The 20395-nt window shown below is 46.2% G+C and overlaps 1 protein-coding gene across 1 annotated transcript in view; it reads right to left on the bottom strand.

The window, feature by feature from the left end:
* Window positions 1-18482: 18482 nt before the first annotated feature.
* The window catches only part of LOC311099513 (GDNF family receptor alpha-2-like), a gene marked incomplete at its 5' end in the record, with an annotated part of 83115 nt that continues 81202 nt past the window's right edge, over window positions 18483-20395 (bottom strand). The window contains 3 exons of the mRNA XM_084140213.1: window positions 18483-18923; window positions 19388-19435; window positions 20151-20335. Of these exons, the coding sequence (XP_083996339.1) occupies window positions 18780-18923; window positions 19388-19435; window positions 20151-20335 (377 nt within the window). The 3' untranslated portion in view covers window positions 18483-18779. The remainder of the gene's footprint in view (window positions 18924-19387; window positions 19436-20150; window positions 20336-20395) is intronic.

A 20395-nucleotide genomic window follows, 5' to 3' on the forward strand; every position in this document is an offset into this window, starting at 1 on the left:
CCTCCTCAGTAATATGACGATCCAGGACGAACAGAGAGTCATATGAAACTCCAGGACAGACACAGTATTATGACGATCCAGGATGACCATAATGATGTGACAATCCAGGATGACCAGAAACATATGAAGAATCAGGACAGACACAGTGATATGATGATCCAGGACCACCACATTGATATGACAATCCAGGACAGACACATGGATATGACGATCCAGGACAGACACAGTGATATGATGATCCAGGACAGACACAGGGATATGACGATCCAGAACAGACATCAATGATGATCCAGCACCACGATCCATTGCTAAGATTTAGCTAGGTCTGGTGTTGATGTTGATGATATTAATCATACTTTTAATATTCATTTTGTGCAAGAGAGTTTGCCTAATGTTAGATGTCACATTTGTTTAGTATTAGCTCATAATGATTATTGGCTCATAATGATATTGTTGAAGTTGTTACTAGCTAGCTAACTATTTTACATCCATTTAAGCTACAGTACTTGCAAGACTTCAACAACTTCAAAAATAATCATCCACACGTATTATCAGCTATTAAGCAGCATGGGATGACACTTCAGTGCCAGCTAGCTAAATGTTAGCGTGCTCACTTTTTACAATTCATTACTCTTAGCAGGCTAGCTCAATGCTAAGCGGTGGTCTATAACAAGGCTGCAGTCTATAAGAAGGCCAAATGAAATAAAAATGTTCAGTAGCATGTTTGGACTTGAGGGTCATGGTAAAGGAACATTTTAATAACAGCTTACCTCTTATGTTGAAGAGCAGTGCAGATTTTGCAGCAGCGCACCATAGGTTAGTCAAATGCACTAGACATTTTGAATGTTGGTGGGTACAAGGGGGGCATTGCACATCTTGCACATGTTGATGATGTCACAAGGCAGATGATGTTCTGATTGGTTGATGGACTTGTTGTCAGGGGCAACATAATAAAGACGATCCAGGAACGTGTCCTACTTGGTGAAATCACGTCGTGCCAGAGAGACATAGTAGGGGAAAAAGTAGGTGGCAGTGATAGAGACTAGGAGGGAGAGAAAGAAAATATCAAAAGAGGGTGAGGTATGGGGAGGGGGAGAGAGAAAAAAGAGATGGAAGAGTGAAAGAGAAATAGAGTGAGGCAGAGACTGCTCTTTATTTTCTCTCGTCCTTTTCCGGCATTCCTTTAAACACCCCTCTCTCCCCTCTTCCTCCCGTTCTCACCTCTGTCTCTCCCCCCCCCCTCCTCTTCATCCCTCGTAATTAGCTTTTTCCCTACGCACTTCACACATGTTGCTATAGCGATAGGGCAGGAGGGCTAAATGCCCCTTTGTCTCTGCTGCTGCATAACCACACACACACACACACACACACACACACACACAAGCACACACACACTGCAGATAAATCCTCACATTATCAGCTAATGTTTTAAAAACAGTTACAGCAGGAGAGAATGAAGACTGTGATTAACTCCTCTCGCTGCCAGAGGCACAGTGTGTGTGTGTGTGTGTGTGTGTGTGTGTGTGTGTGTGTGTGTGTGTCTGTCTGCCTGTCTGTGCTTGCACGTGCTTGTGTGCGTGTGATAATGTAATAATGATGATGAACACACTGACAAACACCTTTCTTACAGACGCAATGCAGACACCACTGTGAGGGTTAAATATGTCAGTGGGTCTGTCTAGACAGGTAAAATATAGTTTTAATTCAACATGATAGATGGATGGATGAGTGGACAGAGTAGATGGAGATGTAGAGAACAGTAAAGAAGATATGACATATGGACGGACAGTCTGTAGAGGAGGAGGAGCACGAGGAAGCGAGAGAAATGGACAGAGTGTGACAGAGGAGGAGAACAGATGGACAGCTGCTGCTTTCATACAACCTGTATTAGTTCTGAGTCTAAGATAAACAATAACAGCATGGGGTGGGATGGGAAGACAGAAGCGAGAGAGAGAGAGAGAGAGAGAGAGAGAGAGAGAGAGAGAGAGAGAGAGAGAGAGAGAGAGAGAGAGAAAAAAAAATAGGGTTATCGAAAAAGTGAAAGAGGGGGATTGTGGAAGAAAAATAGATTGAAGATATTCTGTGACCAAGCTTTCTCTGTAATGGAGAGCCAAATATAATGTACTTGGTGTCCCAGGTCTCAAGCTGTCCTTGATTAGAGGAGAAGAATGAAAATCAGCACTGACACATGAGATCCAGGTTTCATAAAATGTATGAGAACCTTAAACGTAACTTTATAGTAGTGGCTCAGCACACATAACAAATACTACAGTTTACTATATAATACTATAGTACTATAGAATTATATAGTATTATGTAGTAAACTGTAGTATACTGTAGAATACTATACTCCACAATGTATTTTCCCTTGATCATGTGTGGTCCTTACTATAGAATTTTGTAGTATACTGTAGAATACTATACTCCACACTGTAGTATCCATCGATCGAGTAGTGCTTACTATAGAATGTTGTAGTATACTGTAGAATACTATACTCATTAAATCAAATCAAATCAAATTGTATTGGCCACATGCGCCGAATACAACAGGTGCAGACATTACAGTGAAATGCTTACTTACAGCCCTTAACCAACAGTGCATTTATTTTTAATAAGAAAGTAGAATAAAACAACTAAAAAGTGTTGGAAAAAAAAGAGCAGAAGTAAAATAAAATAACAGTAGGGAGGCTATATATACAGGGGGGTACCGGTACAGAGTCAATGTGCGGGGGCACCGGCTAGTTGAGGTAGTTGAAGTAATATGTACATGTGGGTAGAGTTAAAGTGACATAAATAATTAACAGAGTAGCAGCAGCGTAAAAAGATGGGGTGGGGGGGCAGTGCAAATAGTCCGGATAGCCATGATTAGCTGTTCAGGAGTCTTCTGGCTTGGGGGTAGAAGCTGTTGAGAAGTGTTTTGGACCTAGACTTGGCACTCCGGTACCGCTTGCCGTGCGGTAGCAGAGAGAACAGTCTATGACTAGGGTGGCTGGAGTCTTTGACAATTTTGAGGGCCTTCCTCTGACACCGCCTGGTATAGAGGTCCTGGATGGCAGGAAGCTTGGCCCCAGTGATGTACTGGGCCGTACGCACTATCCTCTGTAGTGCCTTGTGGTCGGAGGCCAAGCAGTTGCCATACCAGGCGGTGATGCAACCAGTCAGGATGCTCTCGATGGTGCAGCTGTATAATTTTTTGAGGATCTAAGGACCCATGCCAAATCTTTTCAGTCTCCTGAGGGGGAATAGGCTTTGTCGTGCCCTTTTCACGACAGTCTTGGTGTGTTTGGACCATGATAGTTTGTTGGTGATGTGGACACCAAGGAACTTGAAGCTCTCAACCTGTTCCACTACAGCCCCGTCAATGAGAATGGGGGCGTGCTCAGTCCTCTTTTTTTTCCTGTAGTCCACAATCATCTCCTTTGTCTTGATCAGGCCTACCACTCTTGTGTCGCCGGCAAACTTAATGATGGTGTTGGAGTCGTGCCTGGCCATGCAGTCATGGGTGAACAGGGAACACAAGAGGGGACTGAGCACGCACCCCTGAGGGGCCCCCGTGTTGAGGATCAGTGTGGCAGATGTGTTGTTACCTACCCTTACCACCTGGGGGCGGCCCGTCAGGAAGTCCAGGATCCAGTTGCAGAGGGAGGTGTTTAGTCCCAGGATCCTTAACTTAGTGATGAGCTTTGAGGGCACTAAAGGTGTTGAACGCTGAGCTGTAGTCAATGAATAGCATTCTCATGTAGGTGTTCCTCTTGTCCAGGTGGGAAAGGGCAGTGTGGAGTGCAATAGAGATTGCATCATCTGTGGATCTGTTGGGGCGGTATGCAAATTGGAGTGGGTCTAGGGTTTCTGGGATAATGGTGTTGATGTGAGCCATGACCAGCCTTTCAAAGCACTTCATGGCTACAGACGTCAGTGCTACGGGTCGGTAGTCATTTAGGCAGGTTATCTTAGAGTCCTTGGGCACGGGGACTATCGTGGTCTGCTTGAAACGTGTTGGTATTACAGACTCAGTCAGGGACATGTTGAAAATGTCAGTGAAGACACTTGCCAGTTAGTCAGCACATGCTCGGAGTACACGTCCTGGTAATCCGTCTGGCCCTGCGGCCTTGTGAATGTTGACCTGCTTAAAAGTTTTACTCACATCGGCTACGGAGAGCATGATCACATAGTCATCCGGAATAGCTGGTGCTCTCATGCATGCTTCAGTGTTGCTTGCCTCGAAGCGAGCATAGAAGCTCGTCTGGAAGTCTTGTGTCACTGGGTAGCTCGCGGCTGGGCTTCCCTTTGTAGTCTGTAATAGTTTTCAAGCCCTGCCACATCTGACGAGCGTCAGAGCCGGTGTAGTACGATTCAATCTTAGTCCTGTATTGACTCTTTGCCTGTTTGATGGTTCGTCGGAGGGCATAGCGGGATTTCTTATAAGTGTCTAGGTTAGAGTCCCGCTCCTTGAAAGAGGCAGCTCTACCCTTTAGCTCAGTGCGGATGTTTCCTGTAATCCATGGCTTCTGGTTGGGGTATGTACGTACGGTCACTGTGGGGACGACATCATCGATGCACTTATTGATGAAGCCAGTGACTGATGTGGTGTACTCCTCAATGCTATCTGAAGAATCCCGGAACATTTTCCAGTCTGTGCTAGCAAAACAGTCCTGTAGCTTAGCATCTGCGTCATCTGACCACTTTTTTATTAACCGAGTCACTGGTGCTTCCTGCTTTAGTTTTTGCTTATAAGCAGGAATCAGGAGGATAGAGTTATGGTCAGATTTGCCAAATGGAGGGCGAGGGAGAGCTTTGTATGCGTCGCTGTGTTTGGAGTAAAGGTGGTCTAGAGTTTTTTTTTCCTCTGGTTCCACATTTAACATGCTGGTAGAAATTAGGTAGAACGGATTTAAGTTTCCCTGCATTAACGTCCCCGGCCACTAGGAGCGCTGCCTCTGGATGAGCGTTTTCCTGTTGACTTATGGCCTTATACAGCTCATTCAGTGCAATCTTAATGCCAGCATTGGTTTGTGGTGGTAAATAGACAGCTATGAAAAATATAGATGAAAACTCTCTTGGTAAATAGTGTGGTCTACAGCTTATCATAAGATACTCTACCTCAGGCGAGCAAAACCTCGAGACTTCCTTAGTATTTGATTTTGTGCACCTGCTGTTGTTTACAAATATACACAGACCGCCACCCCTTGTCTTACCGGAGTCAGCCGTTCTATCCTGCCGATGTAGCGTATAGCTCGCTAGCTGTATGTTGTCCATGTCGTCGTTCAGCCACGACTCGGTGAAACATAAGATATTACAGTTTTTAATGTCCCGTTGGTAGGATAACCGTAATCTTAGGTCATCCAATTTATTCTCAAATGATTGAAGATTGGCTAATAGGATTGATGGGAGTGGCAGTTTACTCGCTCACCGTCGGATCCTTACAAGGCACCCCGACCTACGTCCACGATATCTCTGTCTCTTTCTCATGCGAATGACGGGGATTTGGGCCTTGTCGGGTGTCTGTAGGATATCCTTTGCGGCCGCCTCATTGAACAAAAAATCTTCGTCCAATACGAGGTGAGTAATCACTGTCCTGATATCCAGAAGCTCTTTTTGGTTATAAGAGACGATGGCAGAAACATTATGTACAAAATAAATTACAAATAACGCGGAAAAACACACATAATAGTACAATTGGTTAGAGGGCTGTAAAACGGCAGCCATCTTCTCCGGCGCCATTATTATAATGGCCACACTGTAGTATCCATCGATCGTGTAATGCTTACTATAAAATGTTGTATTATACTGTATAATACTATACTCCACACTGTATTTACCGTTGATCATTTGTAGTACTTACTATAGAATTGAGTAGTATACTGTAGAACAGGTTTTTCCAAACTCTGTCCTGGGTTCTCCCTGGGTGGACGTATAGTTTTTTGCCCTAGCACTACACAGCTTATTCAAATAATCAAAGCTTGATGATGAGTTGGTTATTTGAATCAGCTGTATACTGCCCTACCAAGCAAAAGAGCAATAACTGATCAAAGAGCGAAACTGAGAAAAATGACTTCAAAGTTTTGTTTATTGTCCAGCCAAAATAATTGTAGGCAGATCATTGTAGATGTGGTTATCTGTTGTCTTGTTATGAGGTTATTTTTATTCATATTGACCCTGACCTCTGACATGACTCCCGAGTGGCGCAGTGGTCTAAGGCACTAGAGATCCTGGTTCGAATCCAGGCTCTGTCGTAGCCGGCCGCGACCGGGAGACCCATGGGGCGGCGCACAATTGGCCCAGCGTCGTCCAGGGTAGGGGAGGGAATGGCCGGCAGGGATGTAGCTCAGTAGAGCATGGTGTTTGCAACGCCAGGGTTGTGGGTTCATTTCCCACGGGGGGCCAGTATGCACTAACTGTAAGTCTCTCTGGATAAGAGTGTCTGCTAAATGACTAGAATGTTAATGTAATGACCTTTGACCCTAGACGGCAGTTACTGCCTTCTTGCTTGGTACACACACTGGAATATGTTTCCATGACGATTTTTAAACAACAAACTTGTGTTGATTATATTTATTTGTATGTGACTGTCAGTGTCATATAGTTTCATACTTGTATCAGCGAAGAACAATAAATAATACAAAGGTAAACTGTAGACACTGCAGCCCAAAGCTCTGTGAAACCAAGGTAAAAGGCAGTAACTGACGTGAGTGATAGCAGTTACTGCCTTTTTCCTTGGTTTCACTGTAACTTTCTGCAGTTGCTGTAAGCATGACCCCCCATTTTCTCAATTTTCTCAATTTTCTCAATAACACAACACAATGGATAAAGCATGTATTTAATGTATGAAAAATGTCAATGACTCATTTTCAACCAAATGTGCAGTTACTGCTCTTTTGCTTGGTAGGGCAGTATAGTGCTAGGGCAAAACCAAGTTTGGGAAACCCTGCTGTAGAATACTATACTACACACTGTAGTACCCCTTGATCGTGTAGTGCTTACTATAGAATTTTGTAGTATACTGTAGAATGCACTACACACTAAATTCTATATTACATTTACGTCATTTTGCAGACGCTCTTATCCAGAGCGACTTACAGTTAGTGCATACATTATTATTATTATTATTATTAATTTTTTATACTGGCCCCCCGTGGGAATCGAACCCACAACCCTGGCGTTGCAAACGCCATGCTCTACCAACTGAGCTACCTCCCTGCCGACCATTCCCTCGCTACCTCGCTGGGCCAATTGTGCGCCGCCCCATTGGTCTCCCGGTTGCGGCCGGCTACAGCAGAGCCTGGATTCGAACCAGGATCTCTAGTGGCACAGCTAGCACTGCGATGCAGTGCCTTAGACCACTGCACCCCATCTGTGACATACCATGTACAATATATGGAAAGATCGAGGCAATGGGGACTGTGTATAATTTTGTACAATATTGCGGCCATGCAGAGATGCAGAGAATTAAGTTGGGTTACTTTTACGCAACTTTGGGTTACTCCTAAGTCATCATCTCCAACATTGTGACCTTCCATTATTGCGCTTTGCTTTGGTGTGGATTGAAGCCTTCAGCTACATTCATATCAGTTGTGTTCCTCCATTGTAGTCTCCTTTCCTTATTTCTATTGTGGATTGTGTTTCTGTGCGCCAATAGAAAGTTGACAAAACTTTGAGTAAACCAACCTTTGTATTGAATACATGGAATTGAATTGTGATGATACCAATTAATGAATCCTGCACACAATGTGCTCATTTTATTTATTAATTTTTTATCAGGAATAATCAGTGTTGGGGAGTAGTGAACTACATGTAGTTCAACTAGTAATATAACTACATTTTGCAGTAGCTTGGTGGTAGATGAACTAAATTCAAATCTTGGTGGTGTTTTCAGTAGTTAATTCAATTTTTTCAATGTAGCGGTGTAGCTAACTACTGGAACTACACACTACTTTTTTTTGAAAAAATATAATAAAATATGGGTGAAGTAAGCAAGAATTGTCTTTCTTTTTCGGCATCAGACCTGCCTAATTCTCACTTGAAACATCGTTTTTTGTGTGTAAGCTACACTATATGCTACCCTTAAGAAAGACATAGTTTACTTAACTAAGGTTACTGTAGCTTCCCCAACACTGGGAATAATATTTGATTTGATGTGTATGAAATTGTTTAGTGAAATATGAATAAAAGGAGAGTAATTGCCCATAATTCTGCACCTTTGGATGGTTATACTTCCAATTTTGACCTGATTTAGTGACTGTAAAGAAAATGTGTTTATCTACTGGGATTTTATAAACACAGACTAACTTTCTGGTTTGTCTGCTTGGACTCAAGAGATAAGTATGGTGGCGTTAATCTTTTGGCAGGCAGTCGTGTTGTTTTGCTGAATGTATTTGTGATGGGTGATTTGAAGGAGTCAGGCGCAGGAGGGTAAATCACAGAATAAAGAGTTTATTCCGGAATACAGAGTTATGCAGAATAGCATCAAACAGTCCAGTGTGCAAAACAGGCACACTGGAACAAAACAGGCACACGGGGAAAATATACCCCGGCAATACAAAATACATGGAGCTCAACCGAGCTACACTCTCCTCAAATAAAACAATCACCCACAAGGACAAGGGGGCAGAGGGAACACTTATACAAATACTAATGAGGGGATATGAACCAGGTGTGTGTAATAGACAAGACAAAACTAATGGAATGATGAGATGTGATGCAGCAGTGGCTAGAAGGCCGGTGACGACGAACGCTGAAGCCTGCCCGAACAAGGAGAGGAGGCAGCTTCGGAGGAAGTTGTGACAGTACCCCCCCTTGACGCGCAGCTCCAGCAGTGCGCCGACACCGGCAGCCAGGAGGACACGGAGCAGGGCGAGCCGGATGGCGACGGTGGAAATCCCGCAACAGGGAGGGATCGAGGATATCCCTCATCGGGACCCAGCACCATTCCTCCGGACCATACCCTTCCCATAACATGAGGTACTGAAAGCCCCCCACCCGACACCTCAAATCCAGGATGGAACGGACGGAGTACACCGGGGCCCCCTCGATGTCCAGAGGAGGCAGAGGGACCTCCCGCAGCTCAGATTCCTGGAGCGGACCAGCCACCACCAGCCTGAGGAGAGACACATGAAACGAGGGGTTAATACGACAATCATGGGGGAGTAAAAACCCATATGTAACCTCGTTGATCCTCCTCAGGACTTTGAATGGCCCCACAAACCGCGGGCTCAGCTTCCGGCAGCGCAGGCGGAGGGGCAGATTCCGGGTCGAGAGCCAGACCCGAAAACCAGGTACGAAGACCGGGGCCTCACTGCGGTGGCGGTCAGCATTGGCCTTCTGACGACGCACGGCACGTTGAAGGTGGACGTGAGCAGCGTTCCACGTCTCCTCCGCGCGCCGAAACCAGTCATCCACCGCAGGAGCCTCGGTCTGGCTCTGGTGCCACGGTGCCAGAACCGATTGGTAACCTAAAACACATTAGAATGGTGTTAGGTTAGAGGAGGAGTGACAGAGAGAGTTCTGGGCATATTCGGCCCATGGCAAGAACACCGACCACTCCCCCGGCTGGTCCTGGTAGTAGGACCGCAGGAACCTACCCACATCCTGATTTACCCGTTCCACCTGCCCATTAGACTCGGGGTGGAAACCAGAGGTCAGGCTGACCGAGACCCCCAGACGTTCCATGAACGCCTTCCAGACCTTGGATGTGAACTGGGGACCCCGGTCAGACACTATGTCCTCTGGTACCCCGTAGTGCCGGAAGACATGTGTAAACAGAGCCTCCGCAGTCTGAAGGGCCATGGGAGACAGGGCAGAGGAAGGAGGCGGCAGGCCTTTAAAAAGCGGTCCACAATGACCAGGATGGTGGTGTTACCTTAAGAGAGGGGAAGATCAGTCAAGAAATCAATACTTAGGTGAGACCATGGCCGTTGTGGAACTGGTAAGGGCTGTAACTTACCCGCTGGGAGGTGCCTAGGTGCCTTACTCTGGACGCAAAGAGAGCAGGAGGAGACATACACCCTCACATCCTTAGCCAAGGTAGGCCACCAGTACTTTCCAGTTTGGCAGCGTACTCTACGACCGATACCTGGGTGACCAGAGGAGGGTGATGTGTGTGCCCAGAAGATCAGACGGTCACGGACAAGAGCAGGCACGTACTGCAGCCCAGCTGTGGAGATGGCTCTGTGCGTAAAGCCTGCTCTATATCCACGTCCATCGCCAATACTACCGCCGCCACAATGCAGGAGGCTGGGAGTATGGGGGTGTTGTCTCTGTGCCTCTCCTCTGTGTCGTACAGCCGTGACAGTGCATCTACCTTCACATTCTTCGTACCCAGGATGTATGATAGAGTGAAATCAAACTGGGTGAAGAACAGGGCCCACCTGGCCTGGTGAGGGTTCAGCCTCCTCGCTGCCCGGATGTACTCCAGGTTATGGTGGTCCGTCCAGACGAGGAAAGGGTGTTTCGCCCCTTCGAGCCAGTGCCTCCACACGGTCAGGGCTCGGACAACAGCCAACAGCTCCCGATCACCAACGTCGTAGTTCTGCTCCGCCGGGCTGATCTTCTTGGAGAAGAAGGCATAGGGATGGAGCTTTGGTGGCGTGCCTGAGCATTGAGATAGGACAGCGCCTATCCCTACCTCGGATGCATCCACCTCCACTACAAATGGTAGTGATGGATCGGGGTGGGCCAGTACCGGGGCTGAGGTGAACAGACCCCTCAGGTTACTGAAGGCCCTGTCAGCCTCAGCAGACCTGCGGAGCCGGGACGGCCCACCCTTCAACAGAGATGTGATGGGAGCTGCGACCTTGCCAAAGCCACCGGATAAACCTCCGTTAGTAGTTGGCAAAGCCAATAAAGCACTGCACCTCCTTTACCGTGGTTGGAGTCGGCCAATTACGCATGGCTGAAATGCGATCTCCCTCCATCTCCACACCTGAGGTGGTAATGCTGTATCCGAGGAAGGAGACGGACTGTTGGTAAAACAGACACTTGTCTGCCTTGGCATAAAGGTCATTTTCCAACAGTCGGGCCAGCACTTTGCAAACCAGGGACACATGCTCAGCGCGCGTAGTGGAATACACCAGAATGTCATCGATGTAGACCACTGCACCGTGACCAAGCATGTCCTGAAACACCTCGTTCACAAAGGACTGGAAGACTGATGGAGCATTCATCAAACCGTAAGGCATAACCAGGTATTCATAATGCTCGGTGGTTGTGCTGAATGCTGTCTTCCACACGTCCCCCTCTCGGACACGCACCAGGTTGTACGCACTCCGGAGATCTAATTTGGTGAAGAAGCATGCCCCATGCATTGACTCGATCACTGAAGGAATGAGGGAGAGAGGATAACTAAATCGTATCGTCTCCTTGTTCAGTGATCGATAATCAATGCAAGGGCGCAGACCGCCGTCTTTCTTGTTCACAAAAAATAAACTTGAGGAGGCGGGCGAAGTGGAGGGACGTATAAACCCCTTGCGCAGTTACTCGGTGACGTATGTCTCCATAGCCTCCGTTTCAGCCTGTGACAGGGGATACACATGACTCCTGGGAGGCACAGCGTCTACCCGGAGGTTTATCACGCAATCCCCCGCCCGATGAGGTGGTAACTTGGTCGCCTGCATTTTGAAAACGCGTGCGCCAAATCGAGGTGTTCGGGGGGAATGCGCACGGTGGAGGTACTGTCTGGACTTTCCACCGAGACACCTACCCTGACACTCTCGCGACCACCCCGTGAGAACCATCTGCGGCCATGAAAAGGTTGGGTTGTGCAGTGCTAACCAAGGAATACCTAAGACAACAGGGAAGGCAGGAGACTCAATAATAAAAGTGACTTGCTCGCGATGAGTCTCGTGGGTAACCATGGTGACTGGTGCTGTAACTTCCCTAACAATCCCGGACCCTAATGGTTGACTGTTAAGTGCTCTGATGGGGAGTGGAATGGATAGGAGAACCAATGAAATGCCTAGACTGTGTGAAAATGACCTGTCCATAAAGTTCCCAGCAGCCGCTGAATCGACTAGCGCCTTACACTGGGGAACTACAATGTAATCAGGAAAGTGGATAGGTAGGGTACAGTGCGCAGCAGAGGGCTCTGAACGAGTGTGGGTGTTCGATACCTGGGGTGACACGAGAGTGCCCTGCCTGCCCTCTCCAGACCCAAAAGAACGCTGACGACATTGGGCAGTGAAATGTCCTCTCGTGCCACCAGAGTGACACTGGCACTGTCATCCTCTGCTCTCTCGGATCGCCGCTCCACCCAGCTCCATCAGCTCTTGATCCGAGTCGGGCGGGGTTGGAACGGGCAGACCCCCTCCAGGACGTCCTCTGGCTGCCAGCAGGTTGTCCAAGTGGATGGCCATGTCCACCAGTTGAGTGAAGGACAACATGGTGTCCCGGCAGGCTAGCTCCCTTCGGATGTCCTCAAGGACACTTATACAAATACTAATGAGGGGATATGAACCAGGTGTGTGTAATAGACAAGACAAAACAAATGGAATGATGAGATGTGATGCGGCAGTGGCTAGAAGGCCGGTGACGACGAACGCCAAAGCCTGCCCGAACAAGGAGAGGAGGCAGCTTCGGAGGAAGTCGTGACAGTATTTGCAATTTTGATGGTATAATATAGTTTTGATTAATGTATTTACTGTTTTGCAAAAGGCCACAGTTCCAAAACATGCTTGTACGCGATTTAAAAAACTGTAAAAGCACTTACTATAGAATATTTTACTACATTGTAATAGACAGTCCCATAAGAAATTACACATAGTGTGCTATAGTACGTACTATAGTTTAACATAGTATACCATGGTACGTACTATGGTAGGCCTACAAATACATGTATATGTACTATGATAACTTTGTGACTAACACTCGATCCACTCGATAACACTAACTTTGTGACCAACACTCGATCCCTCTGATGTCAACAACTACAGACCAGTATCCCTTCTTTCTTTTCTCTCCAAAACTATTGAGCGTGCCGTCTTTAGCCAACTCTCTTGCTATCTCTCTCAGAATGACCTTCTTGATCCAAACCAGTCACGTTTCAAGACTGGTCATTCAACTGAGACTGCTCTTCTCTGTGTCACAGAGGCTCTCCGCACTGCTAAAGCTAACTCTCTCTCCTCTGCTCTTGTCCTTCTAGACCTGTCTGCTGCCTTTGATACTGTGAACCATCAGATCCTCCTCTCCACCCTCTCCGAGCTGGGCATCTCCGGCGCGGCTCACTCTTGGATTGCGTCCTACCTGACCGGTCGCTCCTACCAAGTGGCGTGGCGAGAAGCTGTCTCCGCACCACGTGCTCTCACCACTGGTGTCCCCCAGGGCTCAGTTCTAGGCCCTCTCCTATTCTCGCTATACACCAAGTCACTTGGCTCTGTCATATCCTCACATGGCCTCTCCTATCATTGCTACGCTGACGACACACAACTAATCTTCTCCTTTCCCCCTTCTGATAACCAGGTGGCGAATCGCATCTCTGCATGTCTGGCAGACATATCAGTATGGATGACGGATCACCACCTCAAGCTGAATCTCGGCAAGACGGAGCTGCTCTTCCTCCCGGGGAAGGACTACCCGTTCCATGATCTCGCCATCACGGTTGACAACTCTGTTGTGTCCTCCTCCCAGAGTGCGAAGAGCCTTGGCGTGACCCTGGACAACACCCTGTCGTTCTCCGCTAACATCAAGGCAGTGACCCGATCCTGTAGGTTCATGCTCTACAAAATTCGGAGAGTACGACCCTGCCTTACACAGGAAGCGGCACAGGTCCTAATCCAGGCACTTGTCATCTCCCGTCTGGATTACTGCAACTCGCTGTTGGCTGGGCTCCCTGCCTGTGCCATTAAACCCCTACAACTCATCCAGAATGCCGCAGCCCGTCTGGTGTTCAGCCTTCCCAAGTTCTCTCACGTCACCCCGCTCCTCCGCACACTCCACTGGCTTCCAGTTGAAGCTCGCATCTGCTACAAGACCATGGTGCTTGCCTACGGAGCTGTGAGGGGAACGGCACCTCCGTACCTTCAGGCTCTGATCAGTCCCTACAACCAAACGAGGGCACTGCGTTCATCCACCTCTGGCCTGCTGGCTCCCCTACCTCTGCGGAAGCATAGTTCCCGCTCAGCCCAGTCAAAACTGTTCGCTGCTCTGGCACCCCAATGGTGGAACAAGCTCCCTCACGACGCCAGGACAGCGGAGTCACTCACCACCTTCCGGAGACATTTGAAACCCCACCTCTTTAAGGAATACCTGGGATAGGATAAAGTAATCCTTCTAGCCCCCCCCCCCCCCCTTTACTCCAACCCCCCCCCCCCCCCCCCCCCCCCCCCCCCAAAAAAAAACATTAAAAAAAACAATAAAAAAAACATTGTAAAGTGGTTATCCCACTGGCTATAAGGTGAATGCACCTATTTGTAAGTCGCTCTGGATAAGAGCGTCTGCTAAATGACGTAAATGTAAATGTAAATGTGATGGCATTTATTTATCCATATTACAGTATGTAGCCATTGAAAAAAACGGATGTATCATGGTGGAAAGCTGGAAATCATGCCATGAATAAGATAATTTCATTTATGGAAAATAAATAATGGTTAACACCCTCATACCCTCCTGAAAAAATAGTATTGTTTACTATAGAACACTGTTGTTTACTAAAGATATTCTCCTCTTTTCTACAGATGTAGGATCTTAATTTGGTCACCCTGTTGCAGGAGAACTTTCCTGCAATGAAGGAAATTTAAAACTTGCAGTGTATTTTAGGTTTAAAAAGGCTTCTGAAGTTTTGAATTTCCACTTTGAAATTTCAGACTTGATTTTCCCTTATGAAAAATGTATCAACCCCTACAAAAATGTCCATTAATTATAATCCACGTAATAATTCACTTTTCCTGTTGTGGCAAACTGGCTCAAATTTAGATACTACATCTGTAGTTATGTTCTTCAAAATGTATTTATTCTGTTGTTGCTGGCAATATTCCTAAAAACATTTATTTTTTAAATCCCCTTTATTTATTTTTGTTTGTTTTATATTTTTGCAAACCCCTGCAGTGCGTTATGACCCCTAGTGGGCTGCGGACCCCCGGTTGAATACCCCTGTTTTAAAATACCTTTACTTCTTATCATCTCTATGTTTTGCCTTATTAAAGTTTGTTTGAATTACAATCAAGTTGGGAAATAAGTTAGCCAATTGCGTTATGAACCTTGATCCATGAGCACCACCGAATGCACCCTTCAACGGCCCTCCAACTTGTAATTACTAGTGGGGAACTCGTCTGTCATCCCTGCTCTGACTTCTCCCACATACTGAACTCTGACGTCACCTACCAAGGAAATGACCTCGATAACAGCATTTTCGGCAGTTAAATGCAACAACAAAACATTATTCATAAAAAGCTATCTATTATGGTTTTTTAACACTATCATTTGTTTACAAGCATGATAGCTGAACTTTTAGTTTATGTCTGACGCAGCTTGTTTGCCATTAGCCAATCAGCGTTTCTCAATGAGTTCAAAGCATGTGAATGCATCCAACTCGTATTTATGACTGCACAACTGGTAAATTCGCAGAAGAATGCAGCATTCACACCAAGCCTTGAGTTAACTACTCCCTTGCTCATTGCCCCTGCCTTGCCTCCACCTCTCCTCCCATGAGTTGACATGGATAGAAAAGAGCAGAAGCTCTGAACGATCCCAGGCACCAGTCCTACCTACCTACAGGTTATAGAAAAGAGCAGAAGCTCTGAACTATCCCAGGTTCCAGTCCTACCTACCTACAGGTTATAGAAAAGAGCAGAAGCTCTGAACTATCCCAGGTTCCAGTCCTACCTACCTACAGGTTATAGAAAAGAGCAGAAGCTCTGAACGATACCAGGCTCCAGAGTACCTACCTACAAATCCCTGTCTTACCTTAGCTCACTGGTCACCATAGCAACACCCACCCGTAGTCTACGCTCCAGCAGGTATATCTCACTGGTCATCCCCAAAGCCAACACCTCCTTTGGCCGCCATTCCTTCCAGTTCTCTGCTGCCAATGACTGGAACGAACTGCAAAAATCTCTGAAGCTGGAGACTCTTATCTCCCTCATTAACTTTAAGCGTCAGTTGTCAGAGCAGCTTACCGATCACTGCACCTGTACACAGCCATTCTGAAATTAGCCCACCCAACTACCTCATCCCCATATTGTTATTTATTTTGCTAATTTGCACCCCAGTATCTCTATTTGCACATCATCTTTTGCACATCTATCATTCCAGTGTTAATACGAAATTGTAACTATTTTGCACTATGGCCTATTTATTGCCTTACCTCCATAACTTACTACATTCGCACACACTGTATATATATTTTCTGTTTGTATTTTTGACTTTATGTTTTGTTTACCATATGTAACTCTGTGTTGTTGTTTTTATCGCACTGCTTTGCTTTATCTTGGCCAGGTCGCAGTTGTAAATGAGAACTTGTTCTCAACTGGCTTACCTGGTTAAATAAAGGTGAAATAAAAATAAATAAATAAATAAAAATAGAAAAGAGCAGAAGCTCTGAACGATCCCAGGCTCCAGTCCGACCTACCTACAGGTTATAGAAAAGAGCAGAAGCTCTGAACCTAGCCATTCATACCCCCACCTACTTACTTACAGGTTATGGAAAATGTGCTCTTTTAGTATTTGTCCAGCAGGATTCCTCAAGGAGAAAACCCCCACTTCTATGTCAAAGATAATAAAACAAAAACACTATAGTAAATACTACAATAATTTCTGCAAAAACACTACAGTAAATACTACAGTATACTACAGTACTGTCTGCAAAAACACTACAGTAAATACTAGAGTATACTACAGTAATGTCCGAAAATCACTACAGTGAATACTATAGTATATAAATATAGTAATACTACATATTTATAACATATTATAAACTGGCTGATTCGAGCCCTGAATGCTGATTGGCTGACAGCCGTGGTATATCGTCCCTAAGAACAGCCCTTAGCGTGGTATATTGGCCATATACCACACCCCCTCGGGCCTTATTGCTTAAGTATACATTAGTATTTTTTCATATAGGAGGGCTTTGTACTAAATAAAACCATTGCTGAATGAATTAGGAAAAACACAGACATACATCAGTCAGATCTCATGATGTCTTCAGACAAACACACAGAGAACTCAGGTAATGTTACAGATGTTTTTATTGAGGTCTTTAGACACATATTTCATATACACTGCTGTAACTCCGTTAAAGATTACATAGAAACCTGCACGTTATAAGCCTCCTCTCATCTTCTTTCTCCCCTTCTCTTTTTTTTCTCTCTCCCGGCAGGAAAAGAAAAGATGACAAGTACAATAAGACCTGACACAAATGAGTGTTGGCACCACCAGTCTCCATAGCAACAGTTGTGTTACACACAACACGTTTGTGTCACGTCTCTGTCCGTGTTCCACATCTCCACTCACCTCCAACATAGAAAGATACTCCACAGAGTCTCAGAGGTATATTACACACAATTATAATGCACTCACGCTCACACAGACGGATGCACGCAGGGACACACACACACATACACAAATATATAATACAAATGTATACACTCAAAATGCCGCACACAGTTGTGCAGTGAGGCTTTATTCATCATGTTTTTACATTGAGTCTATTTTCCTTGTAAAGTTCTCAACAACACAACTGAGATAGAAAAACATTCAACCTACAATAGTGTCTGCAGAAGTCTGCAAGGTGTCATTGAGGTGTTGTTTATGTACGTATGTGTGTGTGTGTGTGTGTGTATTTGCACGTGTGTTTGCACATGTGTGTGGAATATATGTGTATGTTAACCCTGTCTACCAGGCAGGGAAGACTAAAGGGAGAGAGAGAGAGAGATGCAGGGGTGTGATTTGTGTGTGTGTGTGTCTGTGTGTGCGTGAGTGCGTGCGTGTGCGTGTATGTGTGTGTGTGTGCGTGTATGTGTGTATGTGTGTGCGTGTATGTGTGTATGTGTGTGTGTGTTACTGAGGTGAGAGACAGAGGAACAGTCCCGCCTCTCTGGACTTTCTGCTCCAATCACAATAGCGTTAGTACAGTCCGGTCCAATGTCAGTATAGTCCATTCAATCAAAGTATATAGTCAATGGCTCTAGCACATTAGTCCTCTCCTTGATTGTTCCTCTGTCCCATTCTCCGCACTTGAGGTTTACAGTCTTTTTTTAAATGCGTATGAGCATGAATTTCTGGAGGTGCAGTCTCCCATTAGATTATTTTAACAAGTGCGTCTGCTGGCAGCACACTTCACAAGCTCATTGTACGCTCTACCAGTTAGACAACAGAACTGCCAGCTTAGCCAAAGTGTCTATGCACTCAGAAACGCATCAAGACAAAGTATGGTAACGTAAACTCCGTCCTCAGTGTTTAGGGTAGGAGAATAGGACAGAATCAGAGGCTCAAGTCTCTCTGGTGATCCATCAAAACATCCTTCAGTCGATCCAGCGTCTGTCTCATGTTCTCTCTAATGTTCTCTTTGTCTCTCTCTCTGTGCTGTAGGATCAGTGCCAGTCTCTTCTCACACCCCTCCTCTCTTATCCTCTTCATCTCCTCACTTCTTCTCTCCATTCCTTTGCTCCTCTCTTATCCTCTGCTCTCCTCTTCTCTCAGTTCTTCTTCTGTTGATGTTGTTGTTGTTGTTTTGGTTGCCCTTGACATGGTAGTGGAGGATGTGATGTCACAGAAGTTCCTGTGGGTGGCGTTCTAGCTTCCTGTCTGACCCCGAGGACGGCGTTTAGAGGTCAGGGGTCAGGTGAGTATGTGTGCTACAGAGCCTGGAGCAGAAGCCCCAGCATGGTCACACACACACTCACACACCCTCTCACACCCAGGGGTCCAGAGGCTGCTGCAGAGCGCTGGGCTCTACCCTCCTCTCCCTCAGAGTCCACAGAACCCTGGGCCAATAACGCCTGAGAGGGAGAGCGAGAGGGTGGGGTGTGGGTGGGTGGGTGTGTGTGTGTGTGTGGGGGGGGGGGGGGGGGGGGGGGTGTAATGTAAAGGTAATAGGAGAGAGAGAGAGAAAAAGAGGGAAAAAGAGAATTAGTCATCTGATGTAAATGTGCTTGGAAAAGAGAGAGAAGATGAGAGAAAGAGTGACATGACAGGATTGAGTTATGAGTGAATAGATGGATGGATGAACAGAGTGATGAAGATGTTTATAGATGGATGGAGAGAGTAGATGGAGACGCAGAGAAGAGTAAAGCAGATATGACAGATGGACAGAACGTGGAGGAGGAGAGAGAAATGGACAGTGTTACAGAGGAGGAGGAGAGATGGAAGGCTGCTGCTTCCAAAAAACCTGTTATGAGTTCTGTCACAGTCAAAGAGACACACACACACACACACACACCAATGCGCAAACACTCATGCTCACCTCTTCACACTCAAATTCATTGGAAGGAATGCACTTTTGTCCTCCATCCTGTAAAAAAACCACATACCATCAGCATCTACTTACACACGGCATGAGCAACAACACACACACACACACACACACTCTCTCTCTCTCTCGCTCCAACGTCTGCAGTTATCTCCCTCTCCCATCAGCCCTTCTCTGGGTCTCATTAGCATGTCCCCGCCCGTCGCCTGGGTGGGCGAGCCAATCAGATCTTATCTCCTCTCAGAACAGGAAGAGCTCTTTTCATGGCCAGGAAATGAGGAGAATAATAGAGAGCAGAGAACTGAGCGAGAAATAACTAGTATAACAAACACACTCACACACACATACCCTCCCCCTGACCTCTTCGTGATCAGTCTGAATGTCAGGGGTTCCGTGCAGGAGACAGAAGTCCTGGGATTAGACCGCCAGCTGCAGGGCTTTGACAGTTTAAACATACAGTCCAGTATACACACAAACACACACATACACTCATCCATGTACACACAGCATGAATATTTCCATCCATCTCTCTGTTACCCTGAGGTATTCGGTCTGTGTGTGTATTTCCCCCTCCAGCCTCCATCCCAGTTAAGGTATATATAGAACGTCAGGACTAGATATTTCCTCAGCCGGTCAGGTGTCGGATGATTAAATAATTAATACATTACGCTCCCTATACACTATGAAAGTAGATACGTCACATGAACTAACGTCACTATTGATAACCATTGACATGCACACACAGGCACACACACACCTTAAGGTTGGCACAGGTTGAGAAAACACAAGCGCTATCCAGAGGCTTGATGTCATTGGCTTGGGGAGAGGGGGCGGGATTAGAGTTGAGTGGCGGCTGTATGGGAGGAAAGGGCGTGGCCAAAGACTCTGTGACGGGAAGAACACTCCCCTCTGATCCATAGGCAAACGCCTGGATGGAATTCTCTACAGAAACAGGCAGGAGAGAGAGAGAGAAGAAGAGAGAAGAGAGAGGCAAGATGGAGT

The sequence above is a fragment of the Coregonus lavaretus genome, assembly GCF_964263955.1.
Source record: "Coregonus lavaretus genome assembly, chromosome: 24".
In the NCBI taxonomy this organism is placed as follows: Eukaryota; Metazoa; Chordata; class Actinopteri; order Salmoniformes; family Salmonidae; genus Coregonus; species Coregonus lavaretus.